Source organism: Mollisia scopiformis (assembly GCF_001500285.1).
Source record: "Mollisia scopiformis unplaced genomic scaffold LY89scaffold_21, whole genome shotgun sequence".
NCBI classification, from domain to species: Eukaryota; Fungi; Ascomycota; class Leotiomycetes; order Helotiales; family Mollisiaceae; genus Mollisia; species Mollisia scopiformis.
The window spans coordinates 546,514-569,847 of NW_017263601.1; the positions used below are offsets into that span (position 1 = coordinate 546,514).

At 46.7% G+C, this 23,334-nt stretch overlaps 4 protein-coding genes across 4 annotated transcripts; 2 read left to right on the plus strand and 2 right to left on the minus strand.

Annotated features, from left to right (window-relative positions):
* Nucleotides 1-1,011: 1,011 nt before the first annotated feature.
* LY89DRAFT_207550 (uncharacterized protein) lies at nt 1,012-1,832 on the minus strand. Its single transcript, XM_018205832.1, has one exon. The coding sequence runs from the start codon at nt 1,606-1,608 to the stop codon at nt 1,099-1,101; it is 510 nt and encodes a 169-aa protein (XP_018066799.1). The 5' UTR covers nt 1,609-1,832; the 3' UTR covers nt 1,012-1,098.
* A 1,169-nt stretch (nt 1,833-3,001) lies between these two features.
* Nucleotides 3,002-5,082, plus strand: LY89DRAFT_207618 (putative D-arabinitol 2-dehydrogenase). The gene is made up of 6 exons (XM_018205833.1): nt 3,002-3,084; nt 3,147-3,777; nt 3,902-3,947; nt 4,002-4,159; nt 4,236-4,519; nt 4,574-5,082. Exons 2-6 carry the CDS (start codon nt 3,476-3,478, stop codon nt 4,777-4,779), a joined length of 996 nt encoding a protein of 331 aa, XP_018066800.1. The 5' UTR covers nt 3,002-3,084; nt 3,147-3,475; the 3' UTR covers nt 4,780-5,082.
* Nucleotides 5,083-13,357: 8,275 nt separating this feature from the next.
* On the plus strand, nt 13,358-13,619 carry LY89DRAFT_738235 (uncharacterized protein; the record flags this gene model as incomplete). The annotated part of the gene is made up of 2 exons (XM_018220349.1): nt 13,358-13,521; nt 13,571-13,619. The coding sequence occupies 2 exons, from the start codon at nt 13,358-13,360 to the stop codon at nt 13,617-13,619; spliced, it is 213 nt and encodes a 70-aa protein (XP_018066801.1).
* A 4,340-nt stretch (nt 13,620-17,959) lies between these two features.
* Nucleotides 17,960-21,055, minus strand: LY89DRAFT_207769 (Pkinase-domain-containing protein). Its single transcript, XM_018205834.1, has 4 exons — nt 20,045-21,055; nt 18,726-19,995; nt 18,333-18,667; nt 17,960-18,283 (listed from the first exon to the last, which is right to left on the minus strand). The coding sequence occupies exons 1-4, from the start codon at nt 20,876-20,878 to the stop codon at nt 18,173-18,175; spliced, it is 2,550 nt and encodes an 849-aa protein (XP_018066802.1). The 5' UTR covers nt 20,879-21,055; the 3' UTR covers nt 17,960-18,172.
* Nucleotides 21,056-23,334: the final 2,279 nt, after the last annotated feature.

Genomic DNA, 23,334 nt, shown 5'->3' on the forward strand with positions numbered 1-23,334 from the left:
TTCGGATCCTCCCGAAAACCTTCATTCATCCCACCTCAACTGACCACGATCAGTAAACTCTATTCATCTCGCCTTCTCCCCTAATCCCTCACCAATACAACCCATAACAGCACTCAAACACCAGCGCATAATCTCGCAAGAAGTGCGATTCGCAACAAAAAATCCCAAGAACGAAGGGCTTTCAGATCACGAGTCAGAAGTGATGTTTCAGAATAATCTTTCTTGGAGGTTATCCGGGGGGGCTGAGAAAAAAATCGGGCCAAGCTCCGGATCGTCAGGGATTTTTTGGGGGGGGCTTTGAGGGATCTGTCCTGTTTGGGTAATTAATCAATTAGATTGGGAGTCGGGCTGAAAACAGGATAGATTTGGGACCCAAGAACTTTGGTTGCGGGAGCTTATTTATTTTTGCTTTCGGTCCGCACGAGAGAGGGTGAAAGAGAGATGCTTGATGAGGTGATGATATTCGTAGTCGGCGACATGAATCAAGTATCCTGAAAGCAGAGCTTGAATATCACCGATTATCGCCACGCCGAAAACAGAAGCATTGATAAGAACATATGCCCCGAAGAAGACCAGATCCATTTGGGTACATTTTCAATGCCAGGAAGGTCTTCTCCGGAAACGGTTTAGACGAAATGCTGCATGACCCCCATGGACTTAGAGCATTTCCTTCTAGAAGCCGCTTACACAAGCGAGAATAGACGGTGGCACCGTGGCGTTAAAATCCAAATCTCCTCCCACTGCCGGAACATGACACAATGAATGTTAAGCCGCAAAAAGGAAAAATCTCGCGTATATAAATAAGATGATGATGGTCTGACCGTGAATGAGGAGAAGAAGCGGGTGTCTTGGAGGAAAAAGAAAGGAGGGAATGGGCATCAGATGATGATTGTGTCGTTGTTTCTCGTTCCCCATCCGCTGCATGCACGGCTTCCTTCACGCCCGCATTATTCATTATCCACCGTTGGAGGGACGAGACAGACGTGGGATGAGGTTGTTGCCTGTAAGAGAGGAGAGACGGTTTTGTTGAGGAGGAGGATGGAAGGGGTGACTTCGAGGTTGAGTCTCACCGCCATGCTGCCATGAGCAGACCATGTGTCACTGCACCCTCGGACGGACATCCGTGGTGTAGCGTACAGCAGTAGTCGCAGCTCCTGGAGTCAAGGAGTGTAACTCCGGAATTACACCCAGAGGAAGTTCACAGAAGCCAAGCAGAGACCGACCTCGAAATAAGAATCTCGTCCAAGAGATCGCCCATGGCACTCCACATGGGCGGCATGCGCATCCGCATAATCCAAATATCAGATCAAGCAACGAGGCTACTGAATCGTGCCCGGGGATAGCTCCACATGTACGTTTGAGAGCTGCTCGTTGGCTCTCTGGCTCGAAGCCCCCCAGAATTAAAGATGGAGAAAGCGTCGGAGGGGAAACCAAACACGGTTGCGGGTTGTGAGACATATTCGCTACCGTCCAAGAAATGCTTCGCTCGCCTAAGTCTGTCAGAGCTGCAAGCAACGGGTTTGATCTCCTCCTCCCGAGTGTGACAATGGTACATGGACGGTATGGGATGGCACGGAGTAGTACGTACTCAGTCCTTACCAGAAACATTATTCCCTAGGATACCTATTTCCGAATTCCCCATCCTATCCCATGCTATCTATTTCACAGTCAAATCTCCCTCGACCAAACTCTGGTGTCCAGCTGATCAATAGCTCGGAGCCGTACCGAGCGAGAGCGCGAAGCTCAGGGCGTCTCCGTGCCCGTACTCGTACATAGCGTATGAGCAATAGCTACTGTAATCTCTTGGTCTGGTGGTACATGGTGCCTGCGTACCTGAGAGCAGAGAGTGGGAGGAGGGAAGGACGAAGAGCCATGCTGTGCGTCGCGACACACCGCCTCGTACTTCTCATGTCGTTGCATCCAGAACACTAGTGAAGCTGCCAATCTTCTGCAACCCCCACGACGTCTTCCTCCATTCGATAATCATGATTGAATTCAGACAGCCCACCAGCCCTAAGCAGCTTGGAAATCCGCTCTAAGGAAGACCCTACGAGAAATGAACCCTGAATTCGAATCCGTAGGCGAGAGAGACTATTTCCCGGCACCACTATCCTGGACCCAGCGTGCCAATAGTGGGCAATCTGGTGGCGAGCTGGGCTGGGGCGGTCGAGGAATGTGGATTGTGCGGATTGCTCAGCGCCCACTGTGGCACTATCCACTCACTACCCACTATCAAACCCCATCACACGCACCAAAGCCGGCCGATGATCCCACCTCATCCCACCAAAAAGCCCCTAGAAATCTAAAATAATAATAATAATAATTTAAAAATTAAAGCTGGGCTGCCACCTGGCTGCACGCTGCGCACGGGCGTTGAACTTCTGCACCGGCTAGTCAAGGAGAGCAGAGCTACCGTGCAGCTACCCTGGCAGCGGCCTGCTTCCACTTCCCTGTTTAGTGAGGGTCCCTGTAACGAGGGCCACCTCCCCTGCTGCTCTGTAATCTGGACCCACGGCCGCTATCAGAACCCTATTGTGAAATTTTCTAGAAAAGAACCTGACCTCTTGCCCCCCATTCCCATTTCATAGCAGCTCACTTCTTCTTCATCACGCAGTATTTCAGAGAAAAGATATCTCGCACCGCCCATCTCCGAGTCTAGGTCCCTTCGTATCTCCCAGGAAACACCACCATCCGATCGGCGTTTGTTTTTAGAAAGCCTTTTGCTTATTCGAAAAGATCTCCCCTCGTGACGGATACGAAACGGTGGCCAAGTCCCGTCTGACTAGATATAATAGACGCCCGCCCGCACACCCCAAAAGTCCTTGCTTCATCATTATAGACATCCTTCTTTGTTTGTTCAGAATCTAGACTCTTGCTCTTTGCAACGCTTGTTTTAGAGATAGACGAAAAGAGATTGATAGGAAGACCAAGAGCTGGGATTCCGACGACGACTGCTTTTTGTTTGTACAACTGCTACAACGATCACCAATTCTATATACCCAATCTTGTTTGCGCTCTCAGCAACTTTGCTTTCAGCTCATAAAATCGACATTCTTCTCATTAGAAACATTAGAAGTTCCCCAGGTAAGTTCAAAGACACTTGTCTTGCAAAATCAAACGAGCATAAACTGATCAGTGGTGAACAGAAAAATCCCTCTTTTCCCCCACACCACAAAAGCCTCCCCAGGTCTTAGAAGCCATTTTTCCTGCGTCCATTCAAAAATAAAAGCGAGCGGAGCATCAGGAGATAATTTTTTGTGTCATACAAAAAGTGAATTTCGATTGTGCTAGTGGAACGTCGTCATTTTCGCATTCACGCAGCCTCGACCCTTTCCGCAGATATAAAAAGTCCTCGTCTCGCGTCCTTCCCAACTTCCTTCCCACACAACCACAACCACTTCTCTTCTTCGATACCCATAACAACTTCCGATACTTCTACAACTTTTAATTACAACCCGCAAACACATTCCACCAGATGTTCTCCCGACAGATCGTCCGCGCCGCTCGCGCTTCACGCGTCGCCGCAATCCCAACCGTCTCAAGAGTCTCCCGCGCTGCTTTCACAGCTGCTTCTCGTCTTCGAGAGCCAGTTCCTGACGTTGTCGCTGCTGGAGAGGTTTCTGCTGCTACCTACACCGATGGCCACATTGAGCGTACCACCATCAAGGTCGACCAAACCTCCGTTGAGGGCGCTCCCTTGAACAAGACCGTCTACAACCAGCTTCCTCGCACCATGCAGAGGCTTTCTCTCATGGACAAGGTTGTTGTCGTCACTGGGTAAGCTACTCCGATCTGTTATGCACTGTTTCCGCGAGCGTAAAGCTTCTGCGAGAGGAATTATTCACGTTTACAATCCCTTGACAGAGGGCGGTAGAACAACAGCTAACTTCTATCTTTTCAGTGGTGCTCGTGGTCTTGGATACTCAATGGCCCAAGCCTGTGCCGAGGCTGGTGCTAAGGCTCTCATCATCATGGATGCCAACCCAGCAACTGGAGAGGAGGCTGTTGCTGAGCTTCACAAGTTGACTGGTGATTCCGTCCCGGTCGCTTTCTACAACGTCGATGTTCGTGACGAGAACGCCATCACCGAGTCCATTGCTGCTATCGTCAAGGCCTACGGTGTCCCAGATGTCCTGATCAACTCTGCCGGTATCGCTGAGTAAGTTTTCCCCATGACTTCGAGATCAGCTGAATCTGCCAATGACGAAATATTTGCTAACTTCTACTTTCTCCAGCTCCAATATGCCTGCCGAGACCTACGACACCAAGAAGTTCGCACGCCTCATTGACATCAACCTGAACGGTTCCTTCTTGATGGCCCAAGCCGTCGGAAAGCACATGATCGCAGCCAACAAGCCAGGATCCATCATCTTCATCGCCTCCATGTCCGGCTCCATCGTCAACTACCCACAAGAGCAATCCTGCTACAACGCCTCCAAGGCCGGTGTCATCCAACTCGGAAAGTCCCTGGCTGCCGAATGGGCCAAGTACCACATCCGCGTGAACTGCATCTCTCCAGGTACGTTCGCTTCCCCTATTCCCTGCATTTACCCCGCACACTTCCAAAACTAACGCACAAATCTAGGTTACATGGACACAGCCCTAAACAACGTCCCAGCCCTCGACGCCCAAAAGAAGATCTGGCGCTCCTTGACTCCTCAAAACCGCCTCGGCGCCGTCGAAGACCTCAACGGCCTCGCCGTCCTCCTCGCTTCCGACGCCTCCGCTTTCATGACTGGCAGCAATGTCATCATTGACGGCGGCTACACCCTCTACTGAAGGATAATGAGGTGGGTGTCCTCGCTGGAGGATTTTTGGGGGGTATATAGCAGCTATTTCTGCAGGTCGTCGTCATATTGCGTAGCAGAAAATCGGGTGGTTGCGGGGGAGGTGAAGCGGGTAGATTTCTTATGGTTCTTCTTCGTTGTGGTTGAGCGTTTCTTTTCTGGTCTCGAGGATTGGCTTGCGGGAGTTTTTAGACGGTTGCTTTTGCTTGAGGTAATCAAATGGCGGATCGGATTCTGCAAATTGTGTGCGTGACTGTGAAATCTTGTGCTGTGACATGACGGGTTTGTTTGACTTTCATTGAATTATGGAGGAGGTTTGGTGAATTACCCCGCTGCAATGTGGAAGGTTTGGGGGCTAAGTAGCCTGCCTGCCTGCCTTGCTCTATTCAATCTCATGGTGTTTTGTGAATGCTTTGCTATTATTCACCTTCTTTCTTCCCACTTTCCCTCTTCCAGATTGCAACAACTAAAGATTCACTCCCAAGCCTCATTCCATTCCATATTCACCCCACTTTCCAACTCACCTCTTCCCTCCTCTCACTTCCCCCACCTCTATTCCCTCCTCCAACCATAGATCTATCTATAAATACCCCTGTCCCCCATCTTCTTCTTCCTCTTTTTTCTTCTTCAACCTCAACCCAATCTTTGTTGTTGATTCATGGCTGGTTGCTGAGCCCGGTTGTGGTTCTCTGTTTTTGGCTGGCGTCTGGGAGTTTTCTTTTCTGCAGGTCTCAGGTTATCTTTGGTGGTGGTGGCGGTGGTGATGGTTGGTGGTGATGGTGTTGTCAAGGAGCGTTTTGTTGCCAATTCCTGTTGTTGTCGTTTCATGCAGTTAAAGAATATGAGACCAGCAGGAGAGTGAGTGGTTTAAGATCTTGGAGGGAGGGGAAGGAGGGAGTGAGTGAGTGAGTGAGTGAGTGAGTGAGTGAGTGAGTGAGTGAGTGGTCATGAAAATGGTAGAATGGTAGATTGGTAGAATGTGTTGTTGGGATTTGGTGGCTGCTGGCGAGGGGTTGGGTTTTTATTCTGGGAGGAAATGTTGGCTTTGAGGGGGTTGAGGGGTGAGGGGTTGCGAGTTGTGATGTGCCGAAGTAGGGATAAGCTATTACCTTGGTTGTTTTGTTCAATGTCATGTATGTATGTGTCCTTCGATTAAGTATGGATGATCTCCCTACGATCTCTGCTCGAAAGTCTTTCTTAATAAAGGTCCGTCTAGCAAGTGCTTAAGTACTGACCATCCCCCTTTTCGCTTTTGCTTGTATTGAAATATGATTTGAAGATACGATGTATGACGGGTAGGACATTGTCTGTCCTAGCCATTCAACCATTGTTGGGAAAGTTGTTTCTCATTGTCCTTCTTTGGAGCTTGACTTTGAAGCTCATCAAGTCTGGTTTTGTTGGGGGGTTGGGTGTAATAGCAATGCTTTTGTTTGTTCTCATGGGATGAGTTTAAAGATGATTGAGTCAGGTTTGTAACGCCTAATCTAGGCGTTCATGGCAGAGGGGTATAAGTTTGTAGTTGTCTAAACGCTGTGTCTTGTGCTCCTGTGGAAGTAGCGTAAAGGCCAAAGCCCAGCGGTGATCCCGTGTGGTATCTGTTTATGACGTGTAAAGGTTTCGATTAGTATATAAAGTTAAATAAGCAATTCCTCTACCATGTAGTCTGGAAAACCCAAGGTTATCTAATATATTGTTAGCTCAGTTGACAGATTTCCAGATGGACTTATAGCCTCCTCTTTAAATCTAGCACCAGCTGCTCGTTTGGAAGAACTATCGATTTCGGTCGATGGTTCTGAGTGTTGACTTTTGGGTGCTACAAAAGATTGGCTCGCTAGGTTGGAAGTGTGGTCGTATACGGCTTTAATTTTGGTGATCGATTCAAGTTTCTTGATTTTGAGTCTTTGACAGAGTGAATGAATGTGATTTTTTATTTTGCTAATTTTGCGCAGAGGAGCACGAGTATATAATCTAGCGCAACGGCAGACTCCAGGAATGTTACAAGAGGCTACTGGTAGTAGATCTTGCTAGAGTTAACTTTTGAAAGGTCTTGAAAGCCGCCGTTCAATGGATTGTCTGAGATTTATGGCTTGTGGTGCTTCTAGCAACAGAGTATTGTTTGTTCACAATGACTAATTTCAGAGCTTGTCAAGTCTGATCAACTGGACAGACTTTCTAAGCAAAAGTTTTGTTGGAAGGCGGGATGTGTAACAAAAGAACAAGGTATTGTCTATCCTTAGAGACTGACTTTAAAGCTTGTCAAGTACGGTCAACTAGACAAACTTTCCGAGCATTTATTCTATTGACAATTCCGATGTGCAACAAAAGAATAAGGTATTGTCTATCTTTGGAGATTGACTTTTGAGCTTATCAAGTGTTAATCACAATTGATTCCTCGAGATAAGAAACCTTTTCCCCGCTGTAGAAACCTTCTTTCCGATTAGAAGTCGTGATTATGGAATTTAGGAGGCATGTTGCAGAAACACTTCCTCCAGCTTCTCGTCCAACGGTCTCACTTAACTGCCAAGACCAACCCGGGGTTGTGCAACAAAACCGCTATTGTCTGATATCAAGTCCTGACTTTGAAGCAGGTCAAGGAATCAAAAATGTGTTGTACAATGCGGTAAAAGTTTGTTTTCTTCCTACATTTTTGTTACATGCATTGGTGGGTTTGTTGACAGCAACAAGAGATCTGACAGTAATTCCTAGGCACCTATTGTCAACTTCTTTATTACTAAACAACTTCTCTATCCTAAACATGCTAAAGTAGCTCTGGAAAGCTTTAGTACATATCATGATCAAATGTCATGAAAAAAGTTGGGACTTTACCGCGCCCGCCCATCGGCCTCCGGTGTGCGAGCTTAAAGTATCTAAACGACGGATATTTTCCCTAAAAGCGTTAGGTTGGGAGATTATATACTTGGGAGATGGCTGTTAGCTTGGATTTGGATTTGGGCTTGACTCACACCTGTTTTCATTCACTCATGAAAAGATTGCCAATTCTCGTCTAGATCTGTAGTCGGGGACGGGTATATATAACGGCCGAAGACCGTCCAGAAATCCGTTTCTCAGAACAAGACTTTGATCAAGAGTTCCAATCCACGGTGCCTTTGGGCTGCCAAGTCCTTCTGATGGCACGCACAATAGTTTTGACTTTTTTGAGCTAAAGTTTATGTAGGAAATCTTGATCTTTGTAAGGATGAAATTCTTGTTGTCATTCCTTGTCCCCCAAATTGATTGCGTTGTCAACATCTACTTAGTTATCGTTGTCAAGCTCCGCAATGATCTGTATCTGGGAAAGCTGACCGTTAAGACTCGGATGGGTCCTGTGCCGCCGCTCCCAAAAGCATTAGATCAGCTTCTGGGTTTTCATACTTGGGCTCACAACCATGAGATTGTAGTTCTTCAAGTTTGTCGACACGGAAGAAACTATCTCCGACCTCCGGGTTGATGTTTATATACAAAAGGTAGAAATGGTAAGTCGGGCAGGGTTTCCGTTACCAGCTTGTGGGCAAGAGTGAATAGTGCACCAGGGATAATTCACAGTTTGCTTAGATACAAAGTCGGTACTTGTTCGTGAGAAATTGTAAGCTTGGTGGTTCTTGTTTGTTTTTTCCCCGCTCTGCCATCGTTGCATCATCTTCATTCGCTTCCTCTTTCTTGTTTTGACTGCCGTGGCTAAGACTCTGCTTCGGACGAGAGAGGCGGAGCTAATTCGAACAAGTATAATGATGTCTTTGCCGAGTTTCAATTGTCGTTGTCAAACCTTGCAATAATCTATGTAACCCACCTAATCACCACACTCTACACGCCTCTTCCAAGCATGCTCCTTTCGAATAGCTAGCATATGCCTTTGTATTTGAAGACTGTTGGGTCCGCGCTTTTTATATTCTTTTCGCTCCAGGAGACACACGTTTGTCCCCTACTTTCTCGATTTGCGGCTTGTCCTAAAAGCGTTGGATCGGTTTTTATGTTGCAAGCTCCGGGATTCTGGTCTGTTTCTTGCTTTCTGCAGTCGGCAGATTTACTTGCGGTGGCAATTCACTCTTGTCCTTTCAGAACTTTAAGGTCATGGTGTTTCTAGGATTCAATTTAGTGGGTATTCTGGAAATTTCAATGAATCAACTGAGAAGCAGACTTTTTGAATCATGTCTGAAAGAGTGAATCATGGGACTGAATCACAAGTCTCCTCAATAATTCCTCTCAGGTATATATTGCGTAGGATCTAACTCTTTTAGGAAATTCTTTCTCTGGAGCTGTCAAGGCGATCGCAAAGAAGTGGCCAGAGTATTATAAGCTTCAGACGAGAACCGAGATTTGGAAGCTATGGTGTTGGGTGTTGGGATGAGACGATTTGCGTCTTACCGTAAGCCAAATTTCTTGCTTATATTACTCATCTTTCTCTTCTTATTTGATGACTTTACTTTGTTTTTGTTGTCAACATATTAGCGCTGTCAAATTTCCTGCATGTCAGCCATCTTCACGAATTCGTCTGAGCTAGATATTTATGTCCCAACTTTTAGACTCGTTAACACGCTATCCAAATCCAGGTTCATAAAGCATATCATGATCAACGCGTCAACCTCTTGGGTGACAGATTGATCGGACGGTCCAATTAGACGAGGGGTGCCGTTCAATGCTCCAATGTTGATTTCCCAAAAGCGTTAGATCCTGGAAGTATATATACTAGTGAGAAATTTCTTCTTCCCGACATATAAGGAGAGAGAGTGAATTTTTGGTATTAGTGAACTGGATCTCTTTTTTTTTCCTTTTTTCTCTCTCTCTTTTCTACGTCCGAGGCTAAGTTTATTCCCGCTTCAGGAGAAGGTTCAAGTCAATCCACTCCTTCAAAGTAAGTATATGGTAGGTATATAAATACCACCTACTCCCATTTCCTTCTTTTGTCAACAAAGGCACTACAGGGATCTGAAAGTTACTCAACTCAGCAGGATCCAGGAGCTGTTGCACACTCGACCGCTAGCCAACCGCATTTTCCCTTCCTTCTGTGAATTTTCTTTGATGCTTTAGACAGCGTGCAATTGCTTGGGAAGCTAAGGGCTGAAAAGTTTTGAGATTATTCTTATTTTGTTGTCACGAAGCAAATATTGCTGTCAACATTTATGTGTTGTCAAGAAAGATCTCGCTCAAAGGAAAGTTTGAATCAACACCCAGGCATGGCTCCAGTGAGACTTCTCCAATGGAAAGATTTGTCAACTTCGCCCACTCCAGCTCTGGCTCTAGCTTGATCGCGATTTTGTTGTTGAGAAAAGAAGAAAAAAAGCGGGCGGGGCGGCCGCCGGTATTTATAAATAGAAAAGGGGAGGATAAACTGAACTAGTGCACAATGCTCTAGATTCACTCAACGAGAGATCATCAGATTTCTTTAATGACGGACAAAAGTGGCGAAATTGTGCACAAGGCTCTTCGTTGATCGGCATTCTCAAGCCCATAGAATAACCGACTTAGACTTGACGTTGAGTTACATTAGGCTAACCAGAATTCATGCAGCCCGGACAGTGATCGGGCGTCATCTCGATTGCTCTTTCTCGGCTCGGCGTCTATGAGATGTTAGAGAATTCCGTTTGTCGAATATATAGTACAAAGTTATTAGTGAATCTGACGTTAAACCAGAAAACGGCGTCCGGAGGTTAAACTTCCGTGTCAAAGTTATTAGTGAATCCCGGGACAGGAGAGTACGAGATAAACTGAGAAATTTCCTTTCTCCCACCAGACCTCCGCCTATAAATACAAGCGGTCGCCCACCCAGCTCTATCTTCTTCTTCTTCTTCTTTTCTTATCAACAAGAAAGCTTCACCGCCCAGTACAATTGCGTCCTGTGTTTGCTGGCTTTGTGGCTCCGGGTTGCACTTAGCTTCGTGCTTGAACAAAGATTGTAGACTTGGATAAAGGTGAAGACACACATTCGAGAGAGATTTGGGGGGGCGGGGGGCGGGGAGGGGGGGGCTTGCCTCGGAATTCTTGACAATAAACGTGGACTTGACAACAGTAAAGCCGTACAGTCACAAGGTTGGCACTACTCCACTTCCTCAGCGCGCTTCTAAGAAACCTACCATATCTCCCACAGCACCACTGAACACTTCGGATTTAGGTGGACTTGGATCGGCATCCGGAGAATGGGCGGGCCGGTCGGGGCTTTTATAGACTTTGAGGATGGGTTGTGGGAGAGCTATTGGACGAAGGACGAGGTTTTAAGGTTTGATGTCTGATTCACTGATAGTTTTGACACGGAAGTTTAACCTCCGGACGCCGTTTTCTGGTTTGATATTAGGCCTGATCTATAAGGTCATGACAGGGTGAAGCTCAATCAATCAACGTTTTCATAATCTAAGTTTGCGGATTGAAATGGTTTCTCGGCCTCAGACCATTTCCGTGCTTTCCCCTGGGCAATTCCAATTCCTTTATCCATCAAATCCACCCCTTCTGTCCTTGAAACGACTTGCTCTCCCCTGTAGAAGATTCTCTAGCAACCTATAGATACTATCCCCTCAGCTATGACACGTCAAACGTAAGCAGTCAATCGCACATCAACCCGACCTAGCCCCTGTCTGATTCTCAGATTGTCAGATTGGTCTCCCCCTTTTCACGAGAATCGGTTATACTGGTTCTACATATCCGAGATCCGAGAAATGCAGTTGTTGTCAACTTGGGTGTTGTCGTTAATAAGCATCGAAAGTTTTCTTCTTTGGGACTGGATCATTGTTTGACAGCTCACTTGGAGAAATCCTCAATGACGGACGAATGTTGCGAGATCCGCGGTAGTGAATATTTTCAATCTAGTGAATTCTGGAATAACGGACAAAAGATTCCGAAATCATATACAAGTGAATCACAGGCTCCGGAAATCATCTCCTATCCTTTGTGTATAAATACAGGCGGCCGCCTCCACCGCTTTTTCTTTTCTTTTTATCAAAAGATCTTCGTTGGGCCAAGAAGGAAAAATGGTTCGTGCTGCAACTCCATGGGATTCAAAGTTGATTGTTGCCAAGATATCTTTTACTGTCAGCATTCTGTCTCAAGTGATTTTTCAAGTAATTTAGACTTAAAGTCTTATTCCAAAACACTAAGGTTTCTCCAGCTAACCAATCTGTTTATTCGGCTTTACAGGAAACACATCTGCTTTCTTGCTTCGCGATCAGGGAACAAGCAGCAGGTCCATGGTCGCTGTCTTGTTGTTTTTATACTTGTTTGTGAAGTTATCCCCGACTTCTCTTTGTCCAGGTCTCTTTAACTCTGTAACATTCACCTCTCCATCTCGGCCTGACATGAGCACGTTGTAAGAAGATTTTGCGACCTCTCCCTGTCTGCTGCCGCTCTGTAAATATATTCACCTCTCTATTTCAGCCTTTTCAAGTATTTGTTGCCTGACAAGTACATTGGTATCTGGCGCTAGTGAGCATAAAACGACTCTATCATTATCTTGTCCGCTCTCTCACCAACATATTCTTAGGAACGCAATGAGGAGCGAACAAATCGAGCAGGAAAAGATTTGTGGATATCTACAATATTGATATTCTCGTGGGTTTCGTTTCTTTCCGGGGGAAATAAGTGGTAGTTGTTGTTGTTAACTCTTGTTTTGTTGTCAATTAGATCTACATACAATACACACTAGATAGGCAGCACACGACTTTAACCTTTGTTCCTTAACGGGAAACCTCAAGCGAGCATTATCCAAGCCACTATTCTAAGTCATCATCTATTTAGCCAAAGTCCTTGAAATGCACCATAGCTAGTAGTTAGTATAAGTACTATTGTTAGGTTGCAACATTACGTGGCCAGAAAAATCCCAACTCACCCAAAGTCCTTGAACTGCTCCACATCTAGTATATGGCATAAGTACTAATCATTGCGTTACAATATTACACAGCATCCTCCTGAAGAACACTAACTTATTTCTCCAAAATTTCTCCAAATCCTTTCTCTTTATGACTCGACGTTAGCTTGGCGCTAGGAACTATATAACGCCGAGATTCTTGCTCTGTCCCTTCCTTCTATTATCAACCTGTCCCGGGAACAGAAGACCGTACACAAGCAGCAGCAAGCATGTGCCCGGCTCCTAGTCTAACACTGCAAAGCCAGGTCCAACAGCCCCAAATATCTTCATCGGTAGCAATCATTTGTTTTGTTCTTCTTTCATGCAGAGAGGGAAATCGTGAATGTTGTCAAGCCTCGTTTTATCTTAAGTTAATCAAAGCAATTTCCTAAAGAACAAAATATCTATCAAAAAATTATTTTTCAAAGCTAGGTAAGTCGTCCAATATGTCTAGAAAACTCTTATAGCTTTACTTGTTGCCCAATGTCTCTTGCAATCCAAACCAGCTGCTGGAACTAATCTGCAGTAAAAGTAAGATTGAATTTGCAGTACATGTCACTTCCATATGTATTCACCCATATAGCCATAAGACCCAGCTCAATTCTCAAGGAGTTCACCTCGATTCTCCGTTTTGGAACTGAGTCACAGGGGCTCCATGCTAGTAGTTATAAAATATCCCAATCCTCGTTCTTCTCTTCCTCTGGCGGAGTTCTGAATCCGAACGAGCTGGACTTTACAAGTGATGAGCCCGGATAATCTTTTTGGCGATTACAACCGGGGCTCCCCAAACGCAGCCCTCTGTATTATCCTCCTTTGGTGCATTCTCAAAGAGGCAATGATTGTTGTCAAGAGTTCTTCAATTAGCACCTATTACGCTACTATCAACTCTTCCTTTGTCTTCAACAAGTCCAATAAACTGGATCAAGACGATGATAATGACACTGATGTCCACTAGTGTTGCAACTATTCTCCGAGCAAAGCAAGCAAGACAGCAAGATCCTTAAAGTCAAGACTTTCCAAAGGAGCCGCATGGGTTGTGATGAGGTTGATCAGCAATATGATCAAGAGTAAGGGAAGATCGCATGCTTATATACGTCGCTTTGAGAGAGATTTTGTCTTCATTCACTCCTGCTGTTCTCAAACCCCAGCCGTATAAAGAATGTCACTGAAGAAATAGGTGAAGAAGAAGAGCAATCGACGACCTACAGCTTCCTGTCCCCATTCCTTGGCAATCCCTTCTGATATACATTCAATTGTTTCTCTTGATAGAGGACGTCGAAGGACTAGCTGTGTTGGTGAAAGAAACAACCAAAATCTTGTCACCATCAAGCTTTACCTCTCTTGTGAACTTTTACTCGAGTATCAATCATTACTCCGTTGGGTAACCTCATTGGCAATGACGGTGATGAACGAGTCAAGCTTTTCAGAATCAGGACCTTTCCTTCATGTGACGGTACTCTGAGGAGACATGGAAAAGTTCTAAACGGAATGCGGCTTTGGTGGGCTATGTAGATCCAGTGATTTCAGGATGCACTATTTGTATGAGATTGGGTAAGCAGAGGAAGTTCAAGCTTTGATTTATATAATCTGCTTTTCTGTCCTCACAAAACCTCAAGAAATTCACTCTAACCTCCCGATCCTCCTCCTCTTCTACGACTCAGAACGACTAATTTGACGCTAGTGAGCATAAAACGCCCCTTTCCTAATGTTATCACGATGGCAAACAAAAGGAACCACTCTCTTTCCACGTCTCTGGAGCCCTCCCGGTCCAACAGTCGTAGGATATCCTACATGGAGGCTCTTGCCTTGCCTTACACTTATATTAAGCATTCTAGACGTGGCAGCATTGTTAGATAGAAACTATTCTTCTGCTATAAATCGATTTCACATTGCTAATAATGCCGATATTTGAGAATATGGCAAGAATGCGAATGCTAACACCAAACGCTTGCTGAAGGAACATACCCTAGATCATGAAAGTCGCAGCACTCTCAAAAACAAGGCGTTACGCCGAAACTTGGAAGTTGGAGATCGAGCTGATGTGATTGTGGCTCAGAGAATCTCTCGTCTCACACCATTTCGTAACCAGAGGCAGGTCATTATATACCTCTTTCAGCTCTCAGTGCAGACAATCTTCCTTTCCTAGGGATTCACCCCAAAGCTCTTCCAAGTCTCTTCACAATTCAATGCCACTGGCTCCACGCTAGTGAGCATAAAACGCCCTCTTCGCATTACCTCCTCCTCAACTTTGTCGACAACATCCAGGCACAGGTATCTGGAGCTCTCCGGGCCCTGATCTACCACCGCAGTTAATCGAATCTAATGACCACCATACGATGTGAGATTTACTACATACGCACTGCTAGTGGATCTGAAAGTTTCAATGAAGAACAATTGTTGCTAACGCTTATTGCGTTGTCAACTATTATCCCATTGCCAGCAAAACCAGCGCCTCAAACTAGAGTGATAATATTGAGACAAATTTCAAAGTAACATACACCAGATCAATAATTTTGAAGACCATAAAGTTCTTTGGAGGTCCAGCATTTGTGATTTCGACACAAAGAATACTCTCCGCTCAAATGTAAGTTTCTAAGCAGCACTTCCTCATACGTTTATTCCCCATTTGCAGATAGTAGACACTTCCAAGAGACCTACCAAACCCTCTCTTCTACAATTCACGCTCACCAGCTCGGCGATAGTGAGCATGGAACGGCCTCTTTCACACATTACTCATCCTCAGCTACAGAAGCTATGATACATATGTATCAGAAGCTCCCCAGCTCCATACCACAACTCTTCAAATCTAACAATCATGGGTCATGGAGCTCCCTGACATCGATAGACATTGGATCTGCTCCTATGAGGTATCTAGATGCAAAATAGTCATTGTCAACTGTTACTCTACCGTTAAGTCTTGTTCCATTGACTTCACAAGCAAACTACCATAGTCCCGTCCTCCCTCTTATGATGCAGAGCCTCTAGCTCGACGCTAGTGAGCATAAAACGACCCGTTGTGGTGTTCTGTTTCTCCAGTTACAACAACACCGAATCTAAACCTTCTGAGAACGATGAGCCCGGCACTCCAATGTCGTCAAGTCCAGATATCGCCCCGGCTATAGATCTTCTTGGTATCGACAGACTCTCCAGCTCTACTCCTATGAGGTGTATGGATAGGGAATGATCATTGTCACTTCTCATTCTTGCACCAACTTTGTATACCATCGTCAATCTTCGTTTCCGCCCCACATTGATATCCTCGCACTCTACCCACTCCCCAAGAACATTCACTCCAAGGCCCTCCTCATAACTCGAAACTACTAGCTCGACGCTAGTGCGTATATAACGCCCCTTCTTGTCTCCTCAGCTGTCCCATAACACCAAGCAGGAGACCCCACTTTACGGTTCTGGAGCCGGGCCTCTCCTTCCCTTACCCCGGCTCGTCACATCCAAAAGTCACCCGGGGCTGTAGAACTTCTAAAATCTCTGTCTTTGTAGTCTAGCTTTATTTCTTTTGAAGTGTTTGTGTGGAATGGTTGTTGTCAACTATCATCCAATTGTCAACAAAGCAAGCATACTATAACACAACGGCAACACCGAAGACAACTGATATCGCAACCGAAATCGAGCAGAGCAACTTAACTCCGGGCTACCAGGGGGGCCTGGCCACAGACAGCAAAGCCCCGAACCCGAGAAACATCCTTGCGGTCGGATTCCATCGTGCTCGGAAATTGCAGTTTGAAAAGAAGTAAGAACAGATCGATCGAGCGTTTATATACCCAGCGCCAAACCACTAGCCGCTTCTTTCGAGATATATATTCACTACTCCCAGGCACAGCAAGCGGCTCTATTCACTCTGACCCCTCCTCCTAGTCACTGACCACATTCGAACGCTTCGCTCCAAAACGGTCTATAAATACCCCTCCCCCCCCAAGAATCGCGTCACCACCACCTCTATCAACCAACACTCTACAAGTCAATCGGCTTCTGCTTACCGCATCTCTTTCAGCTGAGAAGCTGTTGTCAAGCTCACGTTTGCTGTCAAGAACTCGAAAACTACTTGGATGTCAGATTCACACTTGGGATTGTGAAGGATCATTGACCATGGATCCAATAAATGCTCTGAAGGCTTTATGTACTGGAAATTACATAGGCGTCCTTGTGCGAGCTTCAAGAAAAAACCCTTTCTTTGACCGTTAGCAATGTTTGGGGGCCAGAGGTAGAATGGATCTTGAGCTATGAAAGAAGTTAGCAAAATCATTTGCATTGCTGGAAGAAGACAAACTTAGAATCTTAGAATCTGTAGTTCTAAATTATCCTCCCGTTCTAAACGCTTTTGGTCTTGCAATGTGCAGATTCATCTATATATTCTTGGAGGAAGTCAGACCTAAAATTCCACAATCAACAATTCCTAATCTCCCTCCACGTCTGAACGCCTCTGGTCTTGTAATGTGCTGTGACTGCATTTTTTTCTCATCCTTCCCTATGTGGCCAGTAAACAGATCACGGATCAGATGAATTGGGATTTTGTGTGAAAGACAAACCTAGAATGCCAGAGCAGAGGTTGTGAATCACCCTCCAGGTCTGAACGCTTCTGGGGTTGTAATGTGCTATGATTGCCTGGTTTCCATCACTAGGAGTTAGCAAACAGATCTTAATATACCTTCCATTCTTCCTCACCTTCGACGACCCTCACACCAATTCGCCCCACCTCCCACGACCAGCCAGCCAGCACAAGAGGAAATCACGCACAAGCAAACAAACAAGCAAGATTTCGACAGGTGAACAAATCTTATTGATCTTCTACCTTATCAGGAAAGAAACGACGCCCATGCCATCCTACTGTCAATGTCCTGATATCCCATCTTCACATCACGACAGCATCGCACAGAACCCCCGTTCCAACCAAGCACGCACGCACCACTCAATCACTCTTCTCTCACCACTCGCTCACCAACGTTATCTCGTCCCCAATTCTGTTGTGTGTATCTCGTCATCCCCAGACCACCACCACCACCACCACATGCATGCAAATCTTTCATATCCATCACATTCGTTTGTTAATACCCAGACACATGACCCCCTAAAAAAGGAAGAGAGATCATCCAAATTTGCCAATCAAACACGCTAATCCAGAGAAGGGGAAGTTCGAGTTATTGTGTCGAGGAGAAATGAAGAACTTGGCCGCTGTATCTCTCTCATCATCTCTTCTTCTCATAGGAGCTGTACAATTGAGAAAGTAGAGAGGTAGAAAGAAAAGAGGCCCAATGTAGTTATGAGCCATCCGTGAACGCCGTGCCAAATGTCGTCGAACAAAACCAGAGCCCTTTGCCTGAACGCCTATGCTTTCTTTCGCGAGATGTAAAATCACGTTTCTGTACGTGACTTTGTTTTATAGTTGTGTGTGCTTTTTTCGATGATGGCGGACCGCCTAATAAACAGAGAAACAGGTTGTTGTGGAAAATCAAGGAGGAAACTGTTTGCTTGCGTGATTATGCGTCTTCCCGAGGAGAAGATGGTAGCTTTTTACGTGACTCTTACAAGGGGAGATGGTTGTTCATCCGTGGAAGTTGGGCTTGCCGAGCTTCTCAGCAGCACGAGCAGTGCGAGCAGAGCGGACAAGCGGTGCCAATTCGGAGAGAGGTGTGCACTTCTTCATGAATTCATGCTGCAGACGTGTCAGTTTCGTTTTCCTACGATTTAAAGCGGAGACTTACTCTCAGCAGGTCATATGCGCTTGCGCGCTTCTCAGGATCGACCTTCAACGCAAACGACAAGAAGTCTTGGAATACCTCCGTTAGATTTTGGGGTTCCTTTACGACTGGAGTACCATTGGTCGCAATGAGGTACAAGGCACGCAGAGGCGACTCGGTGAGGTATGGAGGCTCGCCCTCAATCATCTCAATTGCCATGATTCCAAGAGACCAGACGTCAACCTTTCGACCGTATTCCTTACGTGTTACGACCTCTGGTGCCATCCAATATGGGGTTCCGACCATCGTGGATCTCTTGGACTGGTGCTCGTTGATCTGAGCGCAGAATCCGAAATCAGCTGCAAACAAAGTTAGTCCTCCGCTCTCCTTCGAAACGCACGTGTTTGGACAACTTACTGAGCTTGATATTGCCATCATTGGACAACAGGATATTATCCGACTTGATGTCACGATGAATAACGCCCTTGCTATGGAGATGTTGCAGTCCCTGCAGAGTCTCGCGACAGACAGCAGCAATTTGCCCCTCGCTCATGATGTTGAACGTCACCACATCGGTCAAGCTGCCACCCTCCATATACTCCATGATAACCCACAACTCTCCTTGGATGAGAAAGCTGTCGATGAAGTTTACGATGTTGGGATGACGACTCTCCTTCATTACGATGATTTCATTGATGATCAACTCCTTCTTTGGCTGTTGTTCAAGGTTCATCTGCTTGATGGCGACAAGTCGTGAGTTATCCTTCTCATGACCCGTATATACACCACCGGAAGCACCTTGACCAATCTTTACCAAATTGCAATATATTTGGCGGGGATCACCTTGGCTGCAAATGCGGGTCAATCGGGCGACAATATCAGTACCGGGTGCAGGTCTCTGACGAGGACGTGGACGAGCTTCTTGTTGTCGAACACGAACTTGCTGATTGTTCATGTTAACTTCATCATTCTCAACACCATTCACCTTCTTGCTTGGCGCACGTCCGATTTGCATGGCTTGTGCTTGTTGCTGCTGTACCATTTGTTGTTGATATGTTGCTTGAGGAGACGAGACTTGGACGAGCGTGTTGCTGTATGGCCCAGACACACCGTTGGCTCTTGAATTGGAGCGGGAACGATGCTCCTCTGGCAGCATACCAGCTGTATCTTGTTGTGGGGGGATGTAGGCCAGTGCCGGCAAGTCCTCCGATTGACGAGGCATATCGATACCAGAGTCTTTGCCCTGGGGAGGAGGGGGTGCAGCCCGAGTTGGGTATGCAACTGGAGGTCTAGGGGCGGGACGAGTTGGGACCATACCATTTGTATCCTTGTACTGGTTCAGCATTGGTGACTGACCAGGACGTGGAACCGGTGGTGGCGAGCGAGGATTCTCAAAGCTAGTCTCATGGTTTGCGGGAAATCGGGGGCTTGCAGGAGGGCTCGTGAGGGTCGAATAGTTTGGAGTGTTCAGCAATGCGGGCGAAAGAGGTCCTGGAGTCGATGTACCAATTCGAAGGTCTGGCGTACGGGCCTGTGGAAACTTCTCCCAGATCTGATCATCTCCTCCTTCGGCGTTCTCCTTGTAGAAGTCTACTACATTTCGCAGCAAGCCCTGATCTTGCTCGTCTTGTTCCTTCTTTGTAATACCAGCCTGCTCAAGCATACGTGCCCATTCTTGAGGAAGTCCCTAGTTTGATCAGCAAACGCGTCTTGGTTCAATCGGGCGCGCGACTTACAGTGAATTGACCCGTCTCATTATCGTAGCCAACATGAGTTACATGGACCGGATTCTCTGGGGCAGATATCTTTGGTGTACGAGGTGTTCCCAGGATATTGGACATGATGCCCGAGAAACCACTCTTCTTTCGCAGCATACCGGTCTTGGGATCCTTTGTCTCGTCGGAATAGCGCTTTCCCGATGAGTTTCCATCGCTGGATCGCGATGTGGTCTTCTCGGCCATCTTATCGCCTGCTGAGAAGCTGGCAGATTGTCGCAGAGGGGGGCTCATTCCGATCTGTTCGGTATTGATTGCGGCAGGCGGAGGAGGCTTTCGTAGAGAATTCTGGTAGTTGGTGGCCTTTGTTGAATCAATATGATTTAAAATGCCAGAGCCATCGAAAGGTGCACCGATGAGCTCTTGGGAGGATTGATCCGTGAGGGTAAGACGCGTTGTGTTTGGATAAACCACCCCACCTTGATCGACGTTCGCGAGGACCGGTGACGGACCCGAGATGCGATCGATGGAGGAAGTCGAGGAAGTGTATGCGCCGGGGTTGGGGGAAGTAATTCTTCGAGAATGAGTGTATGGGGGTTGCGTTCTGGAGGAGGAGTTGTGGGTAGGAGGGGTTGCTTCAGAGGGAGCTCGGCGGAGGCTTGAGGAACTCGTTTGGCTTCGCAGCAGAGATTGTCGGTCGTTGCCGCGAACGTGAACATCAGAGAGCGGCGTCGCTTGCGTGGCAGCAGCAGCAACGCTCCCAGCTTTTGGCTTCTTGGTCAACTTTCGAGAGGTATGTTTGTAGGGGGAGGAAGCGGTCGAGTTCGAATTCGAGTATGCAGATGCTCCGTCCATTATTTTTGGGGTTGGGTAAGGACGGCACACTCAGACTCTCGAGCCTTTCGTTTGAGGACCCGGTCTTGGTCTTGGTCTTGGTCCTGCTGCGTTTCGCGCCAATCACGGCCTCGTACTTGTCTGGTCTCTCAATCGGCGGCGGCTGTGGTCTGAACCGGGAGAATTCATTCACCAGAGACCAGGACAGGACTGGATAGGACGACAGGACGACAGGACAGGAAGGACAGCCAGCAATTGACTTTGAGCTCGAGGTTTGGTATGGGACGAGGAGGACAACTTACTAACTGTGCAGCAGAAAGCAGACCATCAGATGCCAGAGCAAGAGACAAGGTCTAGTAGACGCACCGGGCAGGAATGGGTTTCCGCTGGATGCATTCGCCAGCAGTACAGTATTCCGTAAAGGACGCTACAGTACAGTACAACACACCACAGTGCAGTGCAGCACAGCCGAATTGCTATCGATCACGGAGGACCACTACAGATGATACTGTACTGTACGGTAAAGGAGCTAGAGAGATCTAAGAGAAAGCTAGAAGGGTGAGTAGAAGGTTGGAGAGCAGTGCAAACGGTCTAAGTCATGGCAGGGCGAGGTTGGACAGCATCATGAGTACATTAGAAAGAACTATGGGTCTCCTCTGGCTGGATACACTTCTCCTGGTAGATTTTTTTCTTCTAGCAGGGAAGACAGGTTGACCTGCTACGCGTCGTCTTCCCCCGGAGCTCCAATATTTCCTCGACTGCGCAAAAGCACTGCCATGCCATACCAGGACGAGTTCAGTCTGCCGGTATTGGCTGGATCTTGCAACTGGTCTATTGCGGTTGCTGGAAGGGGCAAATCTTCTCCACAATCGTCCAAATGCCATCTTCCTGGTCCCGGTCGTCCTCGACAACGACCTCGCGGCTAATAGTACCTGTACGATTACACCATGCTGTCTACATTTGAATTTACTTTTCTTGCAAAAGTAAGCTTCGACTCTTCCGAGTAAGTAAGACGAAAGACGATTGGTAACGAGCTCGGCCATTATTCTGCTGGCCTACCGCAAGATTAATCTTGGGATGAGACAAGCAAGAAATTTCATCGGCTCCTCCATGTATCTGAGGTAGATGGCTGTCTCAAGTTCTGCATCTGAGCTGGCTTGGTACGACGATAGAACCCGTATATCATGACTTCACTTGCAGGCAGGCTTTCTGCAGCTGCTGGGCTGCATAAGTACCGGTACAACCGTTGGAACTGTTCTGAATCCAACCGAAGATGCACTGCGCTTCTGATCACAGCTTGTTGGCAAAGTCATTGATGCAAGTCTGCCCGCGCTTCTCCAATAACAACTCAACAAGTACTGCTACCGAATATCTCGAACGCTTGCTGCATGAAGGCCAGTCAAGGTATACTGCATACTCCACCGATTTAGCATTTGATACCCTTGATTCCATTCTCGATCTGGAATGCGCATCCAAGATTGGTCGCATTCGTTTGCGCTGTTCCAACCCAACCATATTTGAGACTCAATACGAAATTTACACCGCAATTGCTTGTTGAGGGTGTCACCAAGGGTGTTAATTCTCGGATCCTTCTAAACGTGGGCTGCTGCACAGCATGGAGGGATGGCTGAAAGATTTACTGTACCTACATTGGGGACACAGCATTCGTATGCACCTCGTTATCGACTCGAGCTTTTTCAATTCACGCTGTAGCACCAACCTCCTCCCATTTGTCCATCATCGAGTCCCGTCGACGACCAAGTCGGGAATTGCGCCGGCTTTCGTCTGTTCTTCAGCCACTTGACACGTTGCTTCCACTCAGCAGCCCTATTTGATAGCAACGGCGGTCTGTAACCCGCAGGACCATTCCCTTTTTCCTCGAAAGTTAAAAATTTAAATGTCCTAGACCAAGCTCTCAAGCAAAGACATCATGGCCATGAAACATCCGTTCACTTCAAGAAGGATTTAGTTCGACTAATAGACTTTGTTTCGATGACGGCACCATCCGCACGCACAGCTCGTGTCCCCGAAATAGATGTCGAGCATAGAACAACGATATTCCATGCAGCACGATAGCACGAAAGTTTTCCAGAGATTAGGATCGACTCACTTCCGGGGCTCAAAGCAACCTGTTCCGAGAATGCTAGAAAGTCGTCTGTGCAATGGACGAGTATGAAAATCCGCCTACATTTCTGCTCGGCCCAGTCTCTCGACGAGAATGAGGGCTAAAATCGGGAAGTGAGTGCCGGCTGCATTTTTTCGGGATGCTAAGCTACACTATAAAAGTATACTATGCCGTGGTTTTCTTTCCACTGTTCTCGTCGATGACACAAGACTTTTTCAAGTGAGGGTATCTTGACCACTTATCTATTGTCGACCTGTCATGTTGAGGAGTTGGACATATTCACGTTGCTATATATTGAATTTGTGTGCATTTGTGCGGAATAGCTTGAATATTAATTATCCCGCTACCTGAT